Source organism: Tachyglossus aculeatus, chromosome 1 (assembly GCF_015852505.1).
Source record: "Tachyglossus aculeatus isolate mTacAcu1 chromosome 1, mTacAcu1.pri, whole genome shotgun sequence".
In the NCBI taxonomy this organism is placed as follows: Eukaryota; Metazoa; Chordata; class Mammalia; order Monotremata; family Tachyglossidae; genus Tachyglossus; species Tachyglossus aculeatus.
This window is the reverse complement of record NC_052066.1, coordinates 12984119-13009743: the sequence shown is the minus strand read 5'-3', so window position 1 is coordinate 13009743 and position 25625 is coordinate 12984119. Positions and strand designations below refer to the sequence as shown.

The 25625-nt window shown below is 52.0% G+C and overlaps 1 protein-coding gene across 10 annotated transcripts in view; it reads right to left on the bottom strand.

Annotated features, from left to right (window-relative positions):
* BIN1 (bridging integrator 1) overlaps positions 1-25625 on the bottom strand; it is a 157721-nt gene continuing 132096 nt past the window's right edge. For 3 of the 10 annotated variants that reach the window (XM_038760929.1, XM_038761090.1, XM_038760855.1), the window contains 9 exons: positions 21037-21181; positions 16641-16769; positions 14898-15008; positions 12863-12886; positions 6918-7040; positions 4638-4724; positions 4200-4307; positions 3441-3542; positions 1-647 (listed from right to left, as the gene is read on the bottom strand). In XM_038760929.1, coding sequence (XP_038616857.1) covers positions 540-647; positions 3441-3542; positions 4200-4307; positions 4638-4724; positions 6918-7040; positions 12863-12886; positions 14898-15008; positions 16641-16769; positions 21037-21181 — 937 coding nt within the window. In that variant the 3' untranslated portion in view covers positions 1-539. The remainder of the gene's footprint in view (positions 648-3440; positions 3543-4199; positions 4308-4637; positions 4725-6917; positions 7041-12862; positions 12887-14897; positions 15009-16640; positions 16770-21036; positions 21182-25625) is intronic. The other 7 variants (XM_038761331.1, XM_038761409.1, XM_038761482.1 and 4 more) reach the window with 5 other exon arrangements.

Genomic DNA, 25625 nt, shown 5'->3' with positions numbered 1-25625 from the left:
TGTTTTTGAACACGGTACACGCAGGTTTATTTTCAAACAGCACAACAGGCGGTCGATCCGAGGGAGCCAAAAACGGGCTGGATCCAGTTTCCGGCAGACATCGCGGCCTGGGGTGAGCCGGCCAAAGCCGCTGGACTCAGTGGGGAGAGGTCAGCGGCCAAGAAGATTCCCCATGTCCGGCCGGACTCCCACCCAAAACTCCAGCAGACACAAGAGGGTTAAGAACCACACAGAACTCAGGGCGGCTCCCATGCTCGTGAAGACAGAAACGGGGACGTGGCTCTTTCAACCCAAAAAACTACCGCTAGATGGGACCTGGAGAACACTTGTCAATTCACTGGACTTCTAACTCTCTGCTCTTTGAAAAGAACCACACCTTGGACTGAACGTGGCAAGGTTTCCGTTCCTTCTCTGTATTTCCCTTTTTTTAAAAATTTCTGCTTTTTTTCCTTAAAAAAAAAAACCAAAAGACACACGTTTTCCGGAAAAGGCTACGCCGCCCCGGCGGAGAGGGAAGGGAGGCCCGCTGCGGTCGTGTCTCACTGCACTTTCTCCGTGAAGTTCTCAGGGAAGACGCCTCGGCATTTCTCCAGTTCCTTGTGCTGCTGCCAGTCACTCTCCTTGATGCCCATGAGCCAGCCTTCATCCTGGGGGCGGTGGCGGAGAGAAGGGGCAGCAGGCAGGGAGTCAGTACCCCTTCACCCCAACACACACACACACACACACACACACACACACACACACACACACACACACACACACACACACACACACCACACACACACCCCTTACAGCCCGCAGCCCCGGCAGGGCTGACAACCTGAATGAGACCGGGGAGCGATCACCGCAGAAGCAACTTCTCCAATGTCTCGAGCTGCCCCCCCTCCCCCTCCTCAGGATGAAGGGACTGATTCTCCATTATCTGCACTGCGGAAGGGACCGATTCTCCATTATCTTACCTGCAGAAGGGGAGAGGTCCCACAAATCTCACAAAACAACACCGAGTGAGGGAAGGCATTTTAGAGGAAGCGAGGTGTTGAAGGTGTTCGAAGGACCACATTCCAGGCCCAAGGGGAGCTGCCTGACTACCCGGGACCTCTCTGAGGAACGTGCGCCGGGGCCCAGAAAAACAGAGCCCAAATGGAGCCAATGCAGTGGATTGTGGGTGAGAAGCAGGCAAGGGTGGTAGTCAGGAGCAATTCCCAATATCCCACAGTTCACTGACCAAGAGTATAGCCCAGTCAGAAATAAGAAACTTGCCTGCCCCTGGGATCAGGGTGCGAGGGACCAGGGACAAAGAAATAATAATAAAAAAATAATAATTGTGGCTTTTGCTAAGCTCTTGCTATGGCCCAAGCACTGTACTAAGCGCTGGGGCAGATACAACATCAGCAGGTCTAAGTAGGAGGGAGAAAAGGTCCTCAACTATTAGTTATATAGTTAAGCACTTACTACTTGCCACTGAACTAAGCCCTAGGGTAGATACCAGCTAATCAGATTGGACACAGTCCATGTCCCACATAGGGCTCACAGTCTTAATCCCCATTTTATAGATGAGGGAACTGAGGCACAGAGAAGTGAAGTGACTTCCCCAAGCTCACACCACAAACAAGTGGCATATTAGGACCCGGGTCCTTCTGATTCCCAGACCCATGCCCTATCCGCTAAGTCATGCTACTTCTGTTGGAAGAAGTATGCTTCCCTAGGGATGGATGGGATGCTTAGGACAGTGCTCAGAATGCAGAAGGCACTTAATAAATACCATTCATCAATTGTGTGATAAGAAATAATAATAATGATGGCATTTGTTAAGTGCTTAATATATGTCGAGTCCTGTTCTAAACACTGCAATAGATACAAGGTAATCAAGTTGAACACAGTCCCTGTCCCACATGGGGCTCACACTCTTAATCCCCATTTTACAGATGAGGGAACTGAGGCACAGAGAAGTGGAAGTCACTTGCCCAAGATCTCACACAAGATCTTGACAGACAAGCATGGCTCAGTGGAAAGAGTCCGGGCTTTGGAGTTAGAGGTCCGCGATTCAAATCCCAGCTCCGCCAACTGTCAGCTGTGTGACTTTGGACAAGTCACTTAACTTCTCTGTGCCTCAGTTACCTCATCTGGAAAATGGGGATTAAGACTGTGAGCCCCCTGTGGGACAACCTGATCACCTTGTAACCTCCCCAGCGCTTAGAACAGTGCTTTGCACATAGTAAGCACTTTATAAATGCTATTATTATTATTATTAAGTGGTGGATTAGAACCAGGTCCTTCTGATTCCCAGGCCCATGCCCTATCCACTAGGCCATGCTACTTCTGTTGGAAGAAGCATGCTTCACTAGGGACGGATGGGATGCTTAGAACAGCGCTCAGAATGCAGAAAGTGCTCAATAAATACCATTAGGGGCTGGTGGAGACACTCTGGCTGAGCACTGGGTCCTGGGTGATGGGTGGTTGCTTTTAACTTTATGCCACAGAGAGGCCTGTGAATAGGCAGGCCCTGTGGGCTTCAGAGCATCAAGGGAGGATTGTCGAGGGAGTGGAGGGGCTCGGAGACCCCACTCTCACCACTGCCGGATGGGCTATGTTGCTTTGCAGTGAGGAGGGGATGTTGGGAGGGATGCTGCTTAAAGGGTGACTGAGGAGGAGTGGGGAGAGGGCTGTCTGCCAGCGTCTTCCAGCCCACGCACTTTGCTCTTTTAACACCAACCCATTCACTGGACCTTGTTCATTCATTCATTCATTCAATCATTTTTATTGAGCACTTACTGTGTGCAGAGCACTGTACTAAGCACTTGGGAAGCACAAGTTGGCAAAATATACAGACGGTCCCTACCCAACAGTGGGCTCACAGTCTGGAAGACCTTGTTCTCGCTTATCTCACCACCAACCCCTAGCCCACATCCTGCCTCTGGCTTGGTACACCCTCCCTCCTCAAATCCAACAGACCACCACTCTCCCCACCTCCAAAGCCTTTTAAAAAGCACATCTCCTCCAAGAGGCCTTCCCCTTCTCTCAGAACCTCCCGCCCCCTCACTGCTTCCCCTTCTCCCCCAAATCCCCCGGCTCCCACAGCTCCCCTTTTCCCCCAACACCCCTCACCCTCACAGCTCCCCTTCTATCGCCCACCAAAACCATTCCCCTTCTCTCCAGCACCCCTCATCTCCCTCAGCTCCCTTGGCCCCAACACCCCCCTCCTCTCTCACAGCTCCTCTTCTCCCCAATACCTCCATCCTCTACAGCTCTTCTTCCCAATACCCCCTACCCCACACAGCTCCCCTTTTCCCAGCACCTCCCACCCCCGCAACAGCTCCCCTTGACCCCAACGCCCCCCACAACTTTCCTTCTCCCCAGCACCCGATTCCCCCGATACAGACACACACATACAGACACACACACACACACACACACACACACACAGAGACACACACACACACCTGCTCCTCCGGGTTCTCAAAAGGGACCACAAGCACCACATCCCCGGCCTTGAGCTGCAGCTCGTCACTGTCGGTGGCCGCATAGTCATGCTGGGCCTGGACCTACAGGGGGACAGCCAGGTCAGTGGGTCAGCATCCTCAGCATCCAGGTCGGGAGGTCAGTGAGGTCAGTGCAGTCAGCAGCAACAGCATGGGGGGGGGGGGGTCAGCAGGGTCAGTCAGGTCCGTGGGATCAGTGGGTTGATATCGTCCATGGGGTCAGTGGGGCCAGTGAGGTCAATGGGGTCGGCATCATCATCAAGGTCAGTGGGTCAGCATCATCAATGGGGTCAGTGAAGACAGTGGAGTCAGAGGGGTCAGTGGAATCAGTAGGTCAATGTCATCCATGGGGTCAGTGAGGTCAGCAGAGTCGGGGGGGTCAGTGGGGTCAATAGAGTCAGCGGGGCAGTGGGGCCAGTGAGATCGGAGGGATCAGCATCATCGAGGGGGCCAATGGGGTCAATGGTGTCGGAAAGGTCAACAGTGTCATAGGGCCACCCTGACCCCTGGGGGCCAAGGGCAGACAAAAGGCCTTGGATGTGAGTGGCACTGGTTATGTCCAGCTTTCTGGGCACTGCTGGGACTGGGTGCTACTGGGACTAGATGCTCTGGGCAACCTCATAGGGGCTGGCACTGAAGGAAGGAAATTGGCCTCTTACCTACCCCTCCCTCCCCCGGCCAGCCCTCACTCCCCAGCCCCTCCCAGGCCCCCCAGCTGACCTTGAATAGGAAGCCCGGAGGCAGGTCTGCTCGCTCAGATGTGGCCCCGCCCTCCAGGGCACCATTCACCGTGGCCGTTAAGGCAACCTCCTTGGTGGCTGGCACACCCTGTTGGGCACAAGCACAGGACAGAGGGGTCAGCGAGAAGGGTGGCGACTGTGGCAGAGGGACGGAAGAACCGCGGCGCGGAACCCCAGATCTGCCTTGGACACCAACCCCAGTCCTTAGGAGCACCGGCCAACCACTCAGCCTCCTGGCCAGCCCACCTTGTGGGGTGGGAAGGAGGGGGCAGGAGGAGTGGCAGAGCAAGGCTAGGGAGTCTCCGCACCCACCACTGGAAGGGCAGGAGGGGTGGGAAGCAAGGGTGCGAGAGGGAGAGATAGAGAGAGACAGAGACAAATAAAAGGGAGCGAGGGCCGAGCTTCCCCACGGTCTTACAGAGGCCGAGTCGATCGCCGCTGTCTCTTTCGCATCTTCAGCTTTCACCGCTGCCTCCAGGCCGCCCACCTCTGCCACGTCTGCTGGCTGCAACACAAAGGTCAGCCGGGGGTCACGGCCCGCCTCGACCCTCCTCAAATGAGGGGTTGGAGGTCAGATATCACCTGGACCCAAGGCAGGGCCCCGCTCAGGCCAGGCCCCAGTCTCAGCCGCCAAACCATCCCTCTAGGGCCCTCGTCTGGAGCAGCAGCTCATCAAGGCTGGTCCCCGCCTCCTCCTCCTCCTCCTTCTTCCTCTCGGGGCTCAGGGGCAACAGGCCAGCTCCCAGAATTTCCGGGGGAGGGAGCAGGAGGCAGGAGGCCGCAAACTGCAGGCCCAGCGGTGCCTAAGAAACCACAGGATCACGAACGGTTCAGTTGCAGTTGACCTCAAGAGGTCATTCCGTCCACTCCCTGCCTCGGTCCAGATTAACAGTTAAGCTACCCCAGGGGAGCCACGGGGCTTCACCCACCAACCCACCCATCCCAAGGAATGGAGATTATGGGCAGGAAATCCAAAATGACTTCGCAGAAGGTCAGAGTTCATCAAGGTCCTCCAAACCAAACCCAACCAGATCCGAGCCTCCTCTGATTAGTTTTTGCTTGCTATAAAGCGCTAATTCAGTTACATATCCAGGTTGTCGTCTTCCTCCTATCTGATTTATTTCAGCACCCAACTTCCGCTAAATTGTCAGCTCCTGGAGGTCAGGGATTGTCGACCAACACTACTATATACACTCATTCATTCATTCAAGTAGTGCTCTGCATAAAGTAGACTGTCAGCTCCTAGCGGGCAGAGATCATGTGCACTAACTCTAGTGGACTCTCCCAAGTGCTTAGTACAGCGCTCTGCACACAGTAAACTACAAGTTTCCTGAGGACAAGGATGGTGTCTACTAATTTAATTGTACTCTCCCAAGCATTTAGTACAGTGCTCTGTTATTAGTAGACTGCCAGCTCCTTGAGGACATGGATCATATCTACTAACTCTATTGTACTCTCCCAACTGCTTAGTTTAATGCTCTGCAACACGAGACACTCAATAAATACAACTAATTGACAGACTACCTGCAATTCCGTCTCCACTCCGTTTTGCTCAGGTCAAAAACCACAAGTCCTTTCTTTTAAATCCCCAGGCCTACTGACCTGGCAAACAACTCATCTTCCACAGCCACCAGGCAAACGGCCCCCAGAACCTGGGAGAGGTTATCTTGTCCAGCCCTCTTCCTCTGGGCTGAACATTCCCAACAAGATGACTGCTAAATTCATTTTCCTTACAGTCTTCCTGAGGAGAGAAGGCAGTGTAGCCTAGTGGATAGAGTCTGGGTCTGGGTCTGACTTCTAATCCCAGCTCCTCCACTTGTCTGCGATGTGACCTTGAGCAAATCACTCCACTTCTTTGAGCCTCAGTTACCCCATCTGTAAAATGGGGATTAAGACTGTGAGCCCTGCACAGGACAGGGACAATGTTATGAACTTGTATCTACCCCAGTACTCAGTATAGTACCTGGCACATAGTAAGCACCTAACAAATACTGAAAAATAGAGAGATGCCTCAGTGGCCGGGGCCCTGCAACCTCCCTGCAGGCTAAAACCTGCAGCAATGCAGCCACCTGCAGAGGGTTGCAGTCACCGAGCCAGACATGGTTGCACCTGCTGCCCAAGGGACAACCAGGCCAGGCAGGACCAGCGGGGAGGAACCACCTCCCTCTGCCCTCTCCCCAGAAGGTCTGGGGCACCAAAAGCACCCAGCATATGACAAACTGCCCCACTCGGCACCTTCTTAAGGCAATCAAGCAATCAGTCACCTCTCTATACCAAATTTCACCGTACCTAAACTCCAGCAGACCGTAAATCAAATACAGGATTATCCCAAGGACTGAATGCAGTGCTCCGCCCAAAAGATGCCCTCAATAAATACCACTGATTGATGATTAGGGATCCAATAAACATACAGTAGCCAAGAGCAGCCACAAAGGACTTTGATGTTTCATTAGGACGAATTCATTTCTGTTGCTCCCACAGTATTTATCCTGTCATCAGAAAAATTCATTATTCATCATTATCATTCATGAATTCATATCAGAATTCATTAATCCTTACTGACAGTACACCTGGTAAAATACAACCTCTGGTGCATTTTCTCTGCCTGAACGTATGATGCCCCATGGACTCCATCTCCACCGCATCTGCATGGTCAAAGGCGGGTCCCGGAATCGGGATCGACGTAGAGTTCACTTACTTGGGTGGGCTTGGGCTCGGTGGTCTGGCTGGGCCAGTCCACGGCAAATGCACTATCATTTGTGTTATCATCGGCCGAGAACATATCCACAGACTGCATACTGCTGGCTGAGCTCTTGGCACCCTCGAAGTTAGTGCAGGAAAAGGGAGAGGAGGGGAAGAAGGGGAGCAGGTACAGAAGGAGGAGGGGCATGAAGAGAAGATAAGGAAAAAGAAGAAGAGAAGAGAGGGACGAGAAAGAGAAGAGGGGTGAAAGGAAGAGAAGAAGGAGAGAAGGCAGAGAAGGGGAGATGGGAGAGAAGGGGAGAAAGGGAAGAGAAGAGGAGAGAAGGGGAGAGAAGGAAAAAAAGAGGGCGAGATGGAAGAAGGAAGAGGAAAAAGGAGAAAGAAATGGACATGGAAGAAGAGGAGATGGAAGCAAAGAGGAGGAGAGAGAGAGGAGAAGGAAGAAGAGAAGAGAAAGCAGAGGGAGAAAAGAAGAGAAAGGCAGAGAGGAAGAGAAGAGAGAAAAAGAGGATATGGAAGGAGTGGGAAAAGAGAAAAGAAGGAAGAGGAGATGAGAAAGAGAGAGAAAGGAAAGGAGGAGGAAGAAAAGATGAGAAAAAGGAGACAAGATGGAAAAAGAGGAGATGAAATAGAAGAAAAGGAAAAGAAAAAGGGGAAGAGGAGATGAGAAAGAGAGAGAAAGGAAAGGAGGAGGAAGAAAAGATGAGAAAAAGGAGACAAGATGGAAAAAGAGGAGATGAAATAGAAGAAAAGGAAAAGAAAAAGGGGAAGAGGAGAGAAGGAAAAGAGGAAGAAGAGAGAATGAGAGAAGAAAGAGTAAAAGAGAAGGAAGGAGGAAGAACAGGAACAGAAGGAAAAGAAGGAGGGGGAGGAGGAAAAGGGAGGAAGAAGGGGAGGAGTAGAAGGAAGAAGAGGAGGAGGAAGAGAAGGAAGTGGAGGAGGATGAGGAGGAGGAGGAGAAGGAAGTGGACGAGGAGAAGAAGAAGGAAGAGGAGAGAAGGAAGAGTGGAAGAGGAGAGAAGGAAGAGTAGAAGAGAAGGAAGAGTAGAAGAGAAGGAAGAGGAGAGGAATAAGAGAAGGAAGAGAAGTAGGAGGAGGAGGAGAAGGGGGAGGAGGAGAAGGACAGTAAAGGAGGAGAATGGTGGTGGGCAAGGGTATAAGAAGAAGACATAAAAGACATGAGCAATGCATCGTCCAACAGGGTGGGGACAGAGCAGAGAAGTGAGGAGCTCGCGCTGGGACAAGGGTGTCCCCCGGAAATAGACGTAATGTTCACCGCGCCATAGAGACAGACAAAGGTGGGGCCAGGGCCCCGCTCCCCAGGCTGCTGGGCTACCAACGGTGCTGCACGGGCAACCAGAGTCACGGCAATCCTCAGCTCGAGACCCCAGGAAACCACACATCCCAGCTCGCGTCACTCCCTGTACCATGCCCAGCCTGGCCCGGCCCCCGGCCCAGCCTAGCTCAGCCCAGCCTCAGCCTGGCTACTTTCTTGCCTAACTGCCCAGACAGGAAGCCTGGGCCCCAGGCTTTCATTTTGGGCTATTTCCCAAAGTAATTTTGAAGCTATATAGTCTGAAGGCAGGTATAGCCCAGGAGAAAGATCACATTGCTGGGAGTCAGACACCTGGATTCTCATCTGAGCACTGGAGTGGCATGCTGTGTGACCCTGGACAAGTCACTTACCCTCTCCAGGCCTTGGTCTCCTCCTCATCTGTAAAAGGGGTTAAGATCCCTGCTCACCGTCCTTCACAGACTAAGTGCTCCTTGTGAGACTAGGACTGTGTCCAATCTCAGTATCATGTATCTACCCCAGCACTTAGTAGAGTCAGCACACAAGTATATTAATTATTATGATTATTAGAGCTTGGTGTGTTGGGCAAGGCCTTACTGGTTGTGAACTTCAGTCAGCCTGGTCCCCATAAGAGTGGAAGCTCCTTGTGGGTAAGGAATATGTTCTGTGCATCTGTGCCAAGGGCTTTGTACAGACATTCCAAAGGCACTCAATAAATATCTCGACCACTCAGACTCTGGGGCCCCCTGGTTAGAGGAGGAAGAGGAGGAGGAGAAGAAGGTCAGTGGAGGTCAAAAATAAGAGGAAGTGGGCAGAGAAAGGGTCATCAGGGAACATCCATGTGAATATTGAAGTCCCCACGATGTAGGGAAGGAGAGAAGAGAAGGAATGTGAGAAAGGGATCAAAATGGTTCAGAAAATTGGAGATGGGGCCTGGGGGGGCAATAGATGGCTGTGACCAGTAATTGGTGTAAGTGTTAAGAGGTGGATGATGTAGGCTTCAAAGGAGGGGAAGAGAGGGCTGGGGAAGTTGGATGGTGTGAAAGTGGCATTGGGGCATGAAAAGGAAGCCGACACCTTTTCCTTTCCCAGTGAATCTTGGGGAGCGGGAGAAGATGGGGCTCCTTTTAGAGAGAGCGGCAGGGGAGACTGCATCATCTGGGGAGAGCCAGGATTCAGTGATGACGAGGAGGAGCAGTGACTGGATCGGGAACAGGTCAAGGATGGAGGGAAGCTTCCCCATGATGGAGCAGGGGGTCCACAGGCTGCACTTGGCTGTGGCTGTAGGGGAGGTGATGGGGGAGGGGTTAGATAGAGGATGAGTGGGTGAGGCTGGGAAGGTAGGATAGGGCCTTCTACCCTCTGGACTGTAGGCTCGCTTTGGGCAGGGAACATGTCTGCTAATTCTGTTGTACCGCTTTCTCCCAAGCACTTAAGACAGCACTTTGCACATAGTAAGCCCTCAGTAATACCACTGATGGACTGATTGATTGCTGGATGGATTCGAGGGAGGGAACTGAGGGGAAATGGTGGGGCTAAGAGAAGTTTAAGAGCTATGGGAGAAGTTAAAGGGGATAGAGTGAGTGCCTTCTTGTAAAACCTCCAGCCCAGGCCTGGTTCCGTGTGACATCATCACATCAGGCCGAGTGCACATAGTTACGTGACCACAATCACCAGCCGTCTGCCCAAGCCCTACCCCAGGAACCCCACCGCCTCAGGGCTCCTCCCACTGCCCCCTTGCTATACAGAGGGAGGCTGGATGCTGACAATTTATCAGCCAGTACCGCCCAGCCCCACTGTCCCCCAACGCACTCTGAAGCCACCCCTTAACTGGCCCCCCATGTGGAGCCGGCCCTGCCCCTGTCCTTTCTGGGGGCTTTCTTCACACTGCATCCTGCCTCAAGTTGCCTGGGCTGTCCAAAACTGCCCTCCACCTTCCCCCCCACCATGGCTCAGTGGAAACAGCCCAGGTTTTGGAGTCAGAGGTTCAAATCCCAGCTCCGCCAATTGTCAGCTGTGTGACTTTGGGCAAGTCACTTCACTTCTCTGTGCCTCAGTGACCTCATCTGTAAAATGGAGATTAAGACTGTGAGTCCCCTGTAGGACAACCTGATCACCTTGTAACCTCCCCAGCGCTTAGAACAGTACTTTGCACATAGTAAGCGCATAATAAATGCCATTATTATTATTGGGAAAGCAGCGTGGCTCAGTGGAAAGAGCACAGGCTTGGGAGTCAGAGTTCATGGGTTCAAATCCTGGCTCTGCCACTTATCAGCTGTGTGGTTTTGGGCAAGTAACTTAACTTCTCTGTGCCTCAGTTAACTCATCTGTAAAATAGGGATTAAGACTGCGAGCCCCCTGTGGGACACCCTGATCACCTTGTATCCTCCCCAGCGCTTAGAACAGTGCTTTGCACATAGTAAGCACTTAATACCAACATTATTATTATTCTCTGTGACTCAGTTACCTCATCTGTAAAATGGGGATTAAGAATGTGACTCCCCGGTGGGACAACCTGATCACCTTTTAACCTCCCCAGCTTTGAGAACAGTGCTTTGCACATAGTAAGCACTTAATAAATGCCATAATTATTATTATTATTATCCTCCCTTCCTGGCTACATACTGCAGGGCCAAGCCACCTCCACTAGTAAACCTCCCTCCACTGCCCCCTGCCCCGGTCCCACCCCACCCCCTCCATGCACTCTCTGCCAGCGTGGGGGGGAGAGGGGGTGTCACAGCAAGGCAGACAGAGAAGACATTCCCTTCCCCATCCCCCCACCAGCAATTGACGGAGGGCAGCGGAGCTGGGGGTGAAGTCCCGCTTCCTGCGGGCCCTCGACCTCGGCTACAGGTTTGCAGAGGCCTTCCCTGTGGAAAAACAAAAGACACTACCGGGGACACATCCACCATCAGGAGAATGCACAGGGGAATAACCATTTCCGGAAGTATCGAAGACCCGGCCAAGCCTCTCCCCAAACCTCCCTCTGCCTGGGTAGTCACAGGCCAAGCTGCAAAACCCCAGACCCGAGGAGGGATTTCTGCCAGTTAGAGCATGAGCCCCCCAAGGGCAGAGAACACCTCATTTCTTTGTGGTGTTCTCTCCACAGTGTCTGGGAGCACAATAATCAATAGATCAATCCATCCATCAATAAAAGCACTTGAAGCCAGGTCCCTACAGTCTCTAAGGGAGGAGCTTTGGGCCTGGAATTCCCTCCCACTTCTTGGGCAAGTCACTTCACTTCTCTGTGCCTCTGTTTTCTCATCTGTAAAATGGGGATTAAGACTGTGGACCCATGGAGGGCAGGGACTATGTCCAACCTGATTAACTTGTATCTACCTCAGTGCTTAGTACAGGGTCTGGCACATAGTAAACGCTTAACAACCACCATAATTATCACCATTATTATAAGACAGACCACCACTCTCTTCACCTCCAAAGCCTTATTAAGAGCACATCTCCTCCAAGAGGCCTTCCCAGACTAAGTCCTCATTTCCCCTACCCACCCTCCCCTCTGCATCAACTGTGCACTTGGCTGGGTCCCCCTTGAACACTCTGATACTCATCCCAGCCCCAAAATATCCATATTTTCCATAACAGTAAATATCCATAATATTTTCCCCATCCCAAATCTACTTTAGGGTCTGTCTTCCCATCCAAACTGTCAACTCCTGTGGGCAGGGATTGCGCCTATCAAGTCTGTTGCACTGTACTTTCCCAAGCACTTAGGATGGCTTAATGGAAAGAGCACGGGCTTGGGAGTCAGAGGACTTGGGTTCTATACCCGGCTCTGCCACCTGTCTGCTGTGAGACCTTGGGCAAGCCACTTCACTTCTCTGGGCTTCAGTTACCTCATCTGTAAAATGGGGATTAATACTGTGAGCCCCACATGGGACAACCTAATTACCTTGTATCTACTCCAGCGCTTACAACAGTGATGGCACATAGTAAGTGCTTAATTTTTTTTCGGCGCTTAGAACAGTACTTAGCACATAGTAAACACCTAACAAATACCATCATCATCAACATCATCACAGTGCTCTCTGCACACAGTAAATGCTCAATAAATACCACTGACTGGTTGATTGATCCCCTGTAGACTGTAAGCTTATGGTGGGCAAGGAACGTGTCTACTTACTCTGTTGTGTGGTAATCTCCCAATCGCTTAGGACATGCTCTGCACACAGTCAGTGCTCAATAAATACGATCGATTGATTGATTGAGGCTGCTTCAGACTAAGGGAAAGGCATCGGGGAAGGAAGACCAGGTACATGGACTATCAGGAGGTGATTGAGAGGCTTATGCGGAACCCCTCACTAGAGGCATGGACTCCCCTCCCCTCAGGTCCCATGCCCTCTCACACCTCCGTCTGCACAGGCGGAGGTTGGGGGTGGCTGACCGGCCGGGAGACGATGGTGGGTGGAGAGGGGTGAAAGATGGAACCACAGATGGTGAGGGAGAGAGTCACAAGAGCCAGATGGCAGGTAGGCCTTCTGGACCGAAACGAGGGGCAAACCGGGGGAGCAGGCGGGAACGGAAGAATGAGATAATGTGTCAGCGCTGTGCCGGCAGAAGGGAGATGGGAAGAGGTCTGGACATGCAAAAGGCGGGACACAGAGTTCACTGAGGTTGCACACAAATCTTACCTCCCACAAATCCCAAGGAAGAGACTGAAGCGTAACGAGAAACATGGTTAGTGTCAAGACTGTTAGCATAGAGGGAACACGGCATATTCTAAGTGTTGGGCCTAAAGGCATGAGTGATCGCTAAATCCTGAGGCTGCAGGAACCTGGGGAGGTCATTTGGGCCAGGAAGGAAATCAGCTGATAGAGATAGGTATTGAGACTTTTTTTTTGTTTTGCCAGAGACGAGCTGGCCACAACTCCCTGCACTTGGATCCGTCCCCCTTAAGCATTTGATATTCACCTCACACTCAGCCCCACAGCACTGACTCAGCTGGAGGAAAGCAGCATGGTGCAGTGGATAGAGCCTTCAGAAAGTCATAGGTTCTAATCCCAGCTCCATCACTTGAATGCTGTGCGACCTTGACCAAGTCACTTCACTTCTCTGTTCCTCACTTACCTCATCTGTAAAATGGGGATTGAAACTGTGAACCCCACATGGGACAAGGACTGTGTCTAATCCGATTTGCTTGTATCCATCCCAGAGCTTAGTACAGTACCTGGCACACAATAAGTGTTTAACAAATACCATAATTATTACTATTACTTATGTCCGTATCTGTAATTTGTTTAAATAGCTATCTCCCATTCTAGACTATGAGCTTCTCTTGGGCAGGGAATGCAGTTCACAACTCTGTTATATCGTACTCTCCCAAATGTACTCTTATCCCAGCTTCACCACTTGTCTGTTGTGTGACCTTGGACAAGTCACAACTTCTCTGTGCCTCAGTTACCTCATCCGTAAAAAAATGGGGATTAAGAGTGTGAGCCCAATATGGGACAGAGTGTGTCCAAACTGATTAACTTGTATCTACCCCAGTGCGTAGAACAGCACTTGGCACATAGTAAGCACTTAAGTACCATAATCATTAATTATAAATGCTTACTCCAGTGCTCTGCCCACAGTAAGCACTCAAAAACACCACTGATTGATTACTGATCTATTCCCATGCTTCATCCCGCTGATAAGGAGTTCCTCCTTTTGTCTAACTGAACTCTCTTCTGCTGCAATGTACTCGATCCTCTTTTAGGTATGGAGTCATGTCATTTAACTATTTATTTATATTAATGTCTGTCTCCCGCTCTAGGCTGTGAGCTCGTTGTGGGCAGGAACATGTCTGTTTGTTGTTACACTGTACTCTCCGAAACTCTCAGGACACTGCTTTGCACACAATAAGCGCTCAATAAATACGATTGCATGTGTCCTCCCCAATAAGGAGTCTACCTGAGTATATGGATGGCTCATTCTGCCTTCCCTTAGCAGCTAACTACAAATGCCTATTTGCTCACTAAAAAGCTCCCTACCCTTTGCCCCTTCCAGCGAGCTCTGGACTCTTCTCCCAGATGGTTTCACTGGCTGGAAACCCAGAACTTTCCCATCATGAATTTCTAATGGCTACACATTTCGAGAACAGGATTGGCTGGGCCACCTTCACCTTGCAAGAGGCCTCTTGCAGCCCCCATTGCTACTTCACCCCCAAATCTGGGCCCAGCAAGGATTGGGTCCTGGAGGGGGAGGGAGCCAGGAGTTTTGCATATTTATTTGCAGCTTCTCATCACACTGTGAGGGCCTTGAGGGCACGGATCATTTCCACCAACTCTCCCGTACTCTCCATCAGTCATATTTATCGAGCGCTTACTAAGCACAGAACACTGTATTAAGAGCCTGGGAAGGTATGGTACAACGGTTCTAATCCCAGCTCCACCACTTGTCTGCTGTGTGACTCTGGGCAAGTCACTTCCTGCTCCGGGCGTCAGTTACCTCATTTGGAAAGTGGGGATGAAGATGTGAGCCTCATGTAGGACAGGGACTGTGTCCAACCTTATTTACTTGTACTGACCCCAGTGCTTAGTACAGTGCCTGGCACATAGTGAGCGTTAAACAAATACCACTATTATTAGGACCTCCAGGGGCTTGGGGTCAGTAACCGGGCCCTTGAGCCACCCTGGGGCTCGGGGCCAGCAGCCAGGGGAGGACAGGGCAGCAGGAGGGACCGACCTGAGCCGAGGGCGTGGAAGGGGCCTTCCCCGGGCTGGCGATGGGCCGGAGGGGGTCAAAATCGAAATCCAGCAGGCTGGCGGGCTCCTGGAAGGGCCCGGGAGCATCAAACTTGGCAGCGGGGAGCGAGGAGGGAGAACAGCAGTTAGCATTAGTGGTTAGTCCGGCACGCGGCCCCGCGCACGCAAGAACGCTTACCCACCCGCAGGCTCATGTCTAGCTCTGGCTGACGGCGCTGAGCGAGGGAGGCTGGCCCCGTGACGGCAACGGCTCCTCAGTCTGCGGCCCAGTGCCAGTGGACCCCTCGCTCCCCACTGCTGACCCCAGTTTGGGGGAGAGGCCGGCAGGAGATGGCTCTTCTGCGGGCAAGTCCACCCTCTCCCAACCCAGAGGGCAGAAGGCACTAACAATCCATCAGTGGTACCTATTGAGCGCTTACCGAGTGCCGAGCACTGTACAAAGCACAAGGGAGAGTAAAAGACAATAGAGTGAGTGGACAGGATCCCTGACCTCATGGAGCAGACAAGCCAGAGGGGGAGACAGGTAAATATCTGTTTCCTTTTGCTTCCTTTAACCACTCACAGCTTTTGAAATCCAGTGGAAAGGAGTTAAACTGTAAGCTCCTTGAGGGCAGGGATTCTGTCTACCAACTTTATTGGACTGTACTCTCCCAAGTGCTTCCTACAGTGCTCTGCACACAATAAAGCGCGGGCCTGAGAGTCAGAAGGACCCGCATTCTAATCCCGGCCCTGCCACTTGTCTGCTGTGTGAACTTGGGCAAGTCACTTCATTTCTCTGGGCCTCAGTTCCTTCATCTGGAAAATGGGGATTGAGACGGTGAGCCCCACTTTGGACAGGGACTGTGTCCAACCCAATTTCTTTGTATCCACCCCAGCGCTTAATACAGTGCCCGGAACATAATAAGCATTTAACAAATGCCATAATAATAACAATAATAATAATAACGATGATACTATTATCATTATTATGAATCCCTCGGAGGCCCCAGAGTGAACTCCCAGCCCCACACTGCACAAGTTTATTCATCTGGGGCATCAGAGAGGAGCAGCGCAGCCTGGGCAGGTCTGGGTTCTGATCCCACTTGCCTGCTGGGTGACCTTGGGCAAGTCACTTCACTTCTCTGGGCCTTGGTTTCCTCATCTGTAAAATGGGGATTTAATACTCGTTCTCCCTCCCATTTAGTCTGTGAGATCCACACAAGACAGGGTTAGAGAAGCAGCGTGGCTTAGCGGATAGAGTCCAGAACTGGGAGTCAGAAGGAGCTGGGTCCTAATCCTGGATCCAACCTGTCTGCTGTGTAACCTGGGGCAAGACACTTCACTTCTCTGTCCCTCGGTTCCCTCATCTGTAAAAGGGGAATTAAGACTGTGAACCCCATGCGGGACAGGAACTGTGTCCAACCTGATTAACTTCTAACTACTCCAGTGCTTAGAACAGTGCTTGACACATAGTTAAGCGCTTAACAAGTACCATAATTAATATTAATGATTATGTCTGATCTGATTGCATTATAATTCCCCCAGCATTCAGCACAGTACGCAGCACATAGTAAACATTTGACAAAAAGCACGATTAACAGATCCCCTGTTCTCCCCCTGGCCTCGTGAGCTCTCCAGCCAAAGACCCGGCCCCCCGAAACCTACCTGAGGTAACCCGCCGCCCTCAGACCACTGCCCCGGGAAGGGCCTGGGCGGAGAGGGGCCAGAGCTGAGCCATGCTAACCTGCGATGGGGTGGTGACGCTGATCTCGGGGACAAAACCGTCCTCAAACAGACTGATGATGTGGCCCTGCTTCATGTCCTTGGAGGGAGTGTGTTTGGGAGGAGGTGGGACGGGAGGACCTTTCCTCAGCTGAAAGCGAACGGCCACGGCGCGACACGGGAGCGAGACAAGTCCACGGGACGACACAAGATGACACGGAATGACGGCCACAGAAGCCACAGCCATGGGACGCAGTTTAAAAACAAACAGAGAGAGAGAGAGACACAATGCTCAAGTTAGCAAAACCCCGGAAAGAGGCGAAAGGCGGCAGGGGACAGGGCAGGGCAGAGGGGTGTCGGCTTGGCAGCTGCAGCAGGTGGGGGAGACAAGTAGTAGATGCCTCTCCCCCCCACCATCTACACACCTCCCCAGCACCGCCTCGGGCAGCGGGCCTAGACAGGCCCAAGGGCAAGTCTAGTCCAAAACGCCAACTGCAGAGGCCCAGAACTAGCCTGGACCCCGCCGGCCTCTATCCCTCCCCCTCCGGTCCTTGGGAAGCCACATGGCCCAGCCCACGTGGAGCAGCAGCCCGAGGTTAACTCTCCTCGGGTCGGGGGCAGCGACAGGATAGATGTCGAGGGGGTTCCTTTTCTTGAATCATTTTCTGGGGAGCTCCTGGAGTCTCATCAGTGGGGGTGGGGGTGTTGGGAGAAGGGTTAGAGAGTACTTTCCCAAGCACTTAGCATGGTGCTGCGCTCACAGTAAGTGCTCAATAAATACCACTGATCGATCGATTGAATGATTGAAAAGAAGGGGGAGGGAGGGGAAGGAGGGAGGAGAAGGAAGGCAGGGAGGAAGAGGATAGGGAGGTGGGAGGAGGAGGAGGAGGAGGAGGAGGGCAGAAAGAGGGTTCCCCCATACCCTGGAGGCTGGGGCCAACATGCAGAAATCCCTCCCATCCCCACGATCCCACCCCCAGACCACAGCCAGACAGATAGGGTGTGCCCCACAAGGTCCTCATGCAAGGGAAGGATGGTTACGGACCACCAAAGAGCTCTGACCTCTGACCCCCTCCCCTGCCTCAGAACTGCCGTCCCTGCAATCCCCTCCTAGATTGAGGGGGGCACATGCACAACACTCCTCTCCCGAGTCCGGGGGGACACAGATATTGTGAATCCCACCCGGATCCAGGGACACAGGTACCACACTTCTCTCCCATGTTCAGGAGGACACCGATGATGTGTTCCTCTCCTGGGTCCAGGGGACATGGGCACCAGACTCTTCTCCAGGGCCCTGGCAGACAGGGATGCTGTACTCCCGTCCTCAGTCCAGGGGACTCAGGCATCACACTCTTCTCCCGGGTCCTGGTGGACATCGATGCTCTGCTCCCCTCCCAGATCCAAGGGGAGACAGATACCATACACTTCTCCCAGGTCCTTGCAGACACCACGCTACACTCCCCTCCTGGATCTGAGGGACATGGATACGACAATCTCTTCCCCAGTCCAGGTGGATGCAGCCAAAACACTGCTCTCCTGGTTCCAGGTGGACACTGATGCTCCATTCCCATCTCAGGTCCAGGGGGACATGGTTACTGCGATCCTCTCCCCGGTGCCAGGGGATTCTTTCATACAATCATATTTATTGAGCATTTACTGTGTGCAGAGCACTGTACTAAGCGTTTAGTACATGGGAAGACATCTACTGTTATACCCTTCCTGGTACAGGGAGACACAGGCACTGCTTAGCACAGTGCTTCACACACAGTAAGTGCTCAGTAAATATGACTGAATGAATAAATGATAAATAAATGAATGCGATCCCATCCTAGGTCTGGAGGGACACACTTCTCTCCCGGGTCCAGGCGGATATCAATGTTCCACTCCCATCTCGGGTCCAGGGAGACAATGACACTGTGATCCCCCCTCCACCCTCAGGTCCAGGGGGACACGGATCCTGCGATCGCTTCCCTGTCCTGGTGGATACACCCATCAGGCTTCCCTCCCAGCTCCGGGGAGGCACAGACACTGCGACCCCCATCCCAGGTCCAGAGGAACAGGGATAAAGCAGCCTGTGCCTCCCCTCTCCAATCCTGGTGGATACGGCTAACGTGCTCCCCTCCCAAGTCTGGGGAGACACAGATAATGCGATCCCCTCCCCAGCTCTGGTGGATAAAGGCATCATGCTCCCCTCTCAGGTCCGGGGAGACACAGACACAGTGAGTCCCCTCTCTGGTCCAGTGGGACATGGATACTGGAATCCCCCTCCACAGTCCTGGTGGATACAGGCGCTGCACTCCCCTCCTGGGTCCAAGGGGAGACGAGGGGCACCGCCTCCATGCCGAGGGGCTGGGCAGCAGCAGGAGGAGGGTGAGCGGTGGCAATACAAACCCCAGACAGAAAGGCATCCAGTTGCACCAATACCAGACAGGGGAGACTAGACTATCCCATGGCACTCCACAGAGCCCATTGGTCTTGGCCACCCCGTCGCCCAGAAGCCACCAGGAGGCAATAGGGCACCGGGCCCCAGCCATTCCCAGCTAGGTCCAGGCCTGGCTCCCCGTGGGGTGACTGATGCCCGTCCCCCACCCCCAATTGCCCTGCCCACGAGACTGCCACCAGACATACTGGCCGAGGAAGGGGCGGCCACCGGAGGGTTGGCTGAAAGCTTCCGGACAGCAGGAAATGTGTTGACCCTTTCCACGGTATTGGATTCTCCCAAATGCTTAGTACAGTGCTCTGCCTATAGTCAGCACTCAAAAAAATACCACTGTTTAATTGATAGAGGAGCTGGTCACAGCCAAAAAGCCAAGCAAATGGAGAAAGGAGTTATTGATGAGACAGGGAGGGCATTGTCAAGGGCAGGGGGGCTTCTGACTTTAATAGGTCAATTTAGTCTACTGAGATTTCTCTGCTTTGTACGGCCTTTGAATTCAGTGCTGTCCTTAAAAGATTAAAGCCCAAAACACTGTCAGTCTCCCCCTCTCAGACTTCATCTCTCTACCCCTTTGGTCTCTTATTTTCTCTCTCTGTCTCTGTTTTGCTCACTTTCTGGCTCTTTCTCTCTATTTCCCTGTCTGTGTGTGTCTGTCTCTTACTTTTTCTCTTTCTCAGTCTCTCGTTGTTCCTCTCTCAGCTACTCAGTTTCACAGTCTCTCAATTATCTCTTATATATCTGCCTTGGTGTCTCATTCTCCCTCTCAGTCTCCCTTAACCTCTCTCTGTCTCTAAATCTTGGTCTGTCAGTCTCCCTTGGCCTCTCTCTGTCTCTCAGTCTTGGTCTCAGTCTCCATCTCTCAGTTTCTCTCCCATAGCCTCTCTCTGTCTTGGTGTGTCAGTGTCTCTCTGTCAGTTTCTTGGCTCTCACCGGTCAGCTCGGAGCGGGCAGGGAAGGGGCAAAAGGACAAAAAGCCAACTTCTCCGCAGAGCCTCAGCACGGAAAAGAACATTCCCTTGAGAAAACAGGCAGTGTGGAGGGGCTCCCCACCCCACCTTGCCTGCTACCGGAAAAGGAAACACACACACACACACACACACACACACACACACACACACACACACTCGTGTCTTCCTTGCTTCCACCGACTGAGAGGAAGAGAAACAGGCAGAGAAACAGGAACCTAGAAAGGCTAGAAGAGAAAGGTGTAGAAATGGGATAAAAGAAAATCGGAAAAGTCACAGGGAAGAGAAAGAGGCAGAGAAACAGTAAACTGGAAAAGCCAGGGAAAAGAGAATGAGGCAGAGAAACAGCAAGCTGGAAAACCCAGGGATAAGGGAAAGAGGCAGAGAAACAGGAAATTGGAAAAGCCAGGGAGAAGAGAAGGATGATCATCTGAAAACCGAAAAAACCAGGAAGATAAGGAAGAGGTGGTGAAACTGGAAAAGCCAGAAAAAAAGGGGTGGTGTGGGGGAGAGAGAGAGAGAGAGAGAGAGAGAGAATGATGAGAGAGAAGAGATGAGAGAGAGGATAAAGGTGAGAGAGAAAGGAGAGGCGAGAGAAGAGAGCAAACAGGAAAAAGAATGAGAAAGGATGAAGAGAACTGGAAAAGCCAGGGAGAAGGGAAGGATGATCATCTGAAAACTGAAAAAGCCAGGAAGATAAGGAAGAAACTGGAAAAGGCAGGAAAAAAGGGGAGGGTGGAGGAGAGAGAAGAATGAACAGAAAAAAGAGAAGAGAGGAGGAGTGAGGATGAAGAGAGAGAGAAGAGAAGAGAGAGAGAAGAAGGGAGAGAGAGGAGAGAAGAGAGCAAACTGGAAAAAGAGAGAATGAGCAAGGTTGAAGAGAGAGGGAGATGAGAGAGGAGAGAGAGAGCAAGGAGAGGAGAGAGGAGAGAAGAGAGAGAACATGAAAAAGAGAAAAGAGAGAAGATAGAGCCAGTGAGAAGGTGTGGGGAGTGGGCTGGGGCAGACGGTACTACCTGAGACGGTGATTTGGGGACAGAGGCCCCGCTGGCATCGAGGGCGGCCGGCTCCGGCTCGTGGTTCACCTTGATCTCCGGGGTGCCAACCGGGGACCCGTCCGGGGGTGGGGAGGGACTGTCCCCTTTGGCGGCAGCATTGTCGCTATGGAGACAGAGAGCGGGGAGGGGAAGAGGGCACGGTGAGCCAGCCCGGCATCTGGGGGGGTACACCCGGCTTCTCTACTCCTCCTCCTCCCATCCCAAGGGAGCCCCTCGGCCCTCAGTCCTTCGGTGGAAGAGGAGGAGGAGGAGACGGGAGAGGGGCCGGGCTGGATTTGGTGAAAGAAGCGGAGACTGAAGAATGAGCATCAGAGGGGCAGGAACCAAGAGGCGGGGAGGCAGGTGACCACAGCTGGGGGACGGATGGAGGGATAGTCCAAAACAGAGGACCAGAAAAAGGGAGCAAGGTGGAGGTGGAGTGGGGTGGAGAAAGATGGAAGCCGGCAGACCTCAGTTTCCCCAAAACTGGGCAGCGGGACCATGGGGGACTCCTTCCTCCATCTCGCCCCTCCCCAACTCGATACCCTTAGAGCCAGAGGAGTCGCTGTCCGGACCAACACAAGCCAACAGGCTACCCACATCTGTGGCCCCCTCCCACAATGCACACAGGGCTGTACTGAACAGAAAACACCAAGCTTCCCTACCTGGGGCTGCTCTGAAAATGCACACACATCAATCACTGCCATTCTCCTTAGTGCAGGGAGCAAACGTTATAATCCCCATCGTACTTGTTAAGCGCTTACTAGGTGCCAAGCATTGCACTGAGCACTGGGGTGGATACGGGATAATCAGTTCCCGCCCTGCACGGGGTTCACAATAAGGGCTTCCTGGCTTCTCACCTGTGGGTATGAGGATGGGGAGACCCTGGGAAGAATCCAGTAACCCCCCAAATTTCACTCGCTGTAGCTTTCTAGCTCCCCTCCCCCCAGCCTACCTCCCAATCTGCTCTGCAGGAGCTGCAAGGGGGCTCAAGCTTCCTTCCTCTCCCTGCCCCTGTCCAACCTTGAGGGGAGAGTCGGAGGGGCAGGGAACTGATCAAACGACAACAGTGCCTAAGGTAGGGGATAGGGAGGGCTGAGAAGCAAAAGACTCTGGGTAATCCACATTTTTTGGCTTTAGTCCCTGGAAAAGGGACAGTTGACTATATTCAGTGCCCAAATCCAAGTGGTTTTTCCCCAGATGGGGAAGGGGATGGGGTGGGGGGGGGTTCCTCCAAGGCTTCCCCCATCTGTGTTCCTCATTTTGATGGGTGTGGGGTTAACCCACACATGGGTGGATGGGGGGAGGGAAGGTCAGAGAGTTCGACTGCCAAGGAAATGAGCAAAAAAAGAGCACTCAGTAAGCGCTTACTAGATGCAAAGTGCTGCGGGAGATACAAGATCATCAGGTAGGACAGTCTCTGTCCCTCATGGGGGTCTAAGGGGGAGGGAGAACAGGTATGGAATCCCCATTTTACAGAGGAGGAAACTGAGGCCCAGAGAGGTTAAAAGACTTGCCCAAGGTCACACGGTGGGCAAGTGACAGAGCCGGGACTAGAACTCAGGGCCTGTGACTCCTTCAGACCTAGGTTTTTTCCACTAGACAATACTGCCTCTCACTACTTGGATGTCACAGATGGAAGGAGGGCACTCAGGGGTCCGTGAGCCCACACTCTCCCCCGGGACAGGGGTCAGGCAATGCTGGATAGCAGAGAGCTCACTGGAGGCGGTCTGCTAAGAGGGGAGGGGTTAGGCTTGTCACTCTTGGCCCTGAGGGGACCAAACTGCTACTCCAAGATGAAGCGCACACACCGGGAGCGTTTGGGATGTTAGTCACGTCTCGGCCCGGGGAACCGTGCAGAAGGGCTGGGGATGCCAGTTAGCCAGGGATGGGGAGAGGGTCTGGGCTAGGGGGGGCTCTGGTTTTTAGAGGAAGCCAGGCGAGCCCACACCACACAACTGTCGGGACTGGTACCTGCTCTTCTTTCTCCTCAGCCTGGAGAACAGTTTAGTTTTCTTTCTGTGGGGATGGCACGCAGATGACTCAGTTTCCATGACCACACTTGTCCGGGCAGGGCAGACAGGCCGCTGCATGGTTGCACCAGGCCAAGTGACATGGGCTTGTGAAAGGAGGGCTCGACGCCCCTCCAGTCGCCAGGGGCCGAGCCCGGGGGCACCGAGTCCATGACGGCCCTGTCCCACCCCCTGCCCCAAACGACACTGAAACCCTTCTCCTGTCACGGTGGCCCCGAAGACCAGGAGGAGCTGGGGCTGATTTGGGGAGGGGCGCTCTGGGCTCCTTATCCACAAGGCCTCTGCTTCCAGTGGGCTCACACACCGGGCTTGTGGGCTGGCTTCATTCACGGCCCCGCATGTGCGTGGGCGCGCACGCACGCGCACACACACACACACAAAAAAAAAACAACATAGGAAAATCCCAGATCTCTCTGCTGTTTTCACAGCCCACAAGCTGGAGGGGCAGAGGGGTTTAATGGTGATGGTGAGAATAATGATGATGGTGACAGCGATGGGGAAAATTTTGATGAAGATAACAGTGATAATAATGGTCAAGGGGATAACAGTGGGGATGGTGATAATGTTGATGAACATGACAGTGACAAGAAAGGTGATGGTGATAATAACGCTGATAAAGATGGAGACAGTGTTGATGTACACAGAGATGACAATAATGGTGAAAATGGTGATAGTGTCTGCTGTGTGGCCTTGGGCAAGTCACCTTCCTTCTCTGGGCCTCAGGTACCTCATCTGTTCCTCCCTTCAAGGCCCTACTGAGAGCTCACCTCCTCCAGGAGGCTTTCCCACACTGAGCCCCCTCCTTCCTCTCTCCCTCCTCCCCCTCTCCATCCCCCCCCACCTTACCTCCTTCCCTTCCCCACAGCACCTGTGTATATGTATATATGTTTGTACATATTTATTACTCTATTTATTTATTTTACTTGTACATATTCTATTTATTTTATTTTGTTAATATGTTTTGTTTTGTTCTCTGTCTCCCCCTTCTAGACTGTGAGCCCACTGTTGGGTAGGGACCGTCTCTATATGTTGCCAACTTGTACTTCCCAAGCGCTTAGTACAGTGCTTTGCGTACAGTAAGCGCTCAATAAATACAATTGGATGAATGAATGAATCTGTGAAAAGGGGATTGAGACTGTGAGCCCCAAGTGGGACAGGGACTGTGTCCAACCCGATTTGCTTGTATTCACCGTACAGTGCCTGGCACATGGTAAGCACTTAACTAATAGAGAAGTAGAGAAGCAGCATGGCTTAATGGAAAGAGCCCAGGTTTGGGAGTCAGAGATCCTGGGTCCTAATCCCAGCTCCACCACTTGTCTGCTGAGTGACCTCGGGCAAGCCACTTAACTTCTCTGTGCCTCAGTTACCTCATCTGGGGATTAAGACTGTGAGCCCCACGTGGGACAACCTGATTACCTTCCACTTCCATCTACTCCAGCGCTTAGAACAGTGCTTGGCACATAGTAAGCACTTAACAAATGTCATTATTATTATTATTAAATACTACAATTATTAATTATTATTATTAAGGGTGAGAATGAAAATAATGGTGATAATGACGGCGATAATGTTGATGGCCATAAATACGACTGAATGAATGAATGATCATAACGATGACCATAATGGTAAAAATGGTGATGGTAATAATAATGGTGATGGTAATAATAATGGTCATGGTGATAATGGTGAGGGTAATAATAACTGTGAGACTGTGAGCCCGCTACTCGGTAGGGCCTGTCTCTATTTGCTGCTGAATTGTACTTTCCAAGTGCTTAGAACAGTGCTCCGCACACAGTAAGCACTCAAAAAATATGATTGAATGAAGAAATGAAGGAGATGAAGATAGGGTGATAAGAATGGGGGTGGTGATAATGTTAAGGGAGATTAGAAAGGTGAAGGTGGTAATAATGGGGCAAGGGATGATAATGAAGTGTGGTTCAGTGGTAAGAGCCCAGGCTTTGGAGTTAGGGGTGATGGGTTCAAATTCCCGCTCCGCCGCTTGTCAGCTGTGGGACTTTGGGCAAGTCACTTCATTTCTCTTGTCCTCAGTTACCTCATCTGGAAAATGGGGATTAAGATTGTGAGCCCCACGTGGGACAACCTGATTACCTTGTATCCTCCCCAGCACTTAGAACAGTGCTTTGCACATAGTAAGCGTTTAACAAATACCAAAATTATTATTATTATATTTATTAATAATGGGGAGGGTGATAAGTAATAGTGGTAATAATGGGGAGAATGATACCAATTGTGACAAAGTTGATAATGGGATGAAGTTGATAACGGTGACAATGACAGTCGCCACAGAGCTGGGGTGGAAACTAAGGGACAATCCCATGGTCACAAAGTTGGGGTGAATTTCAGATAAGAGATCGTCATCATAAATGGGACACATCCCTGTCCACAAGGAACTTCCCCTCTTATCAATCAATTGCATTTATTAAGTGCTTACTGGGTACAGATCACTGTATTAAGTGCTTGGGAGAGTACGATATAACACTAGAGAAGATGCATTCCCTGGACACAATGAGTTTA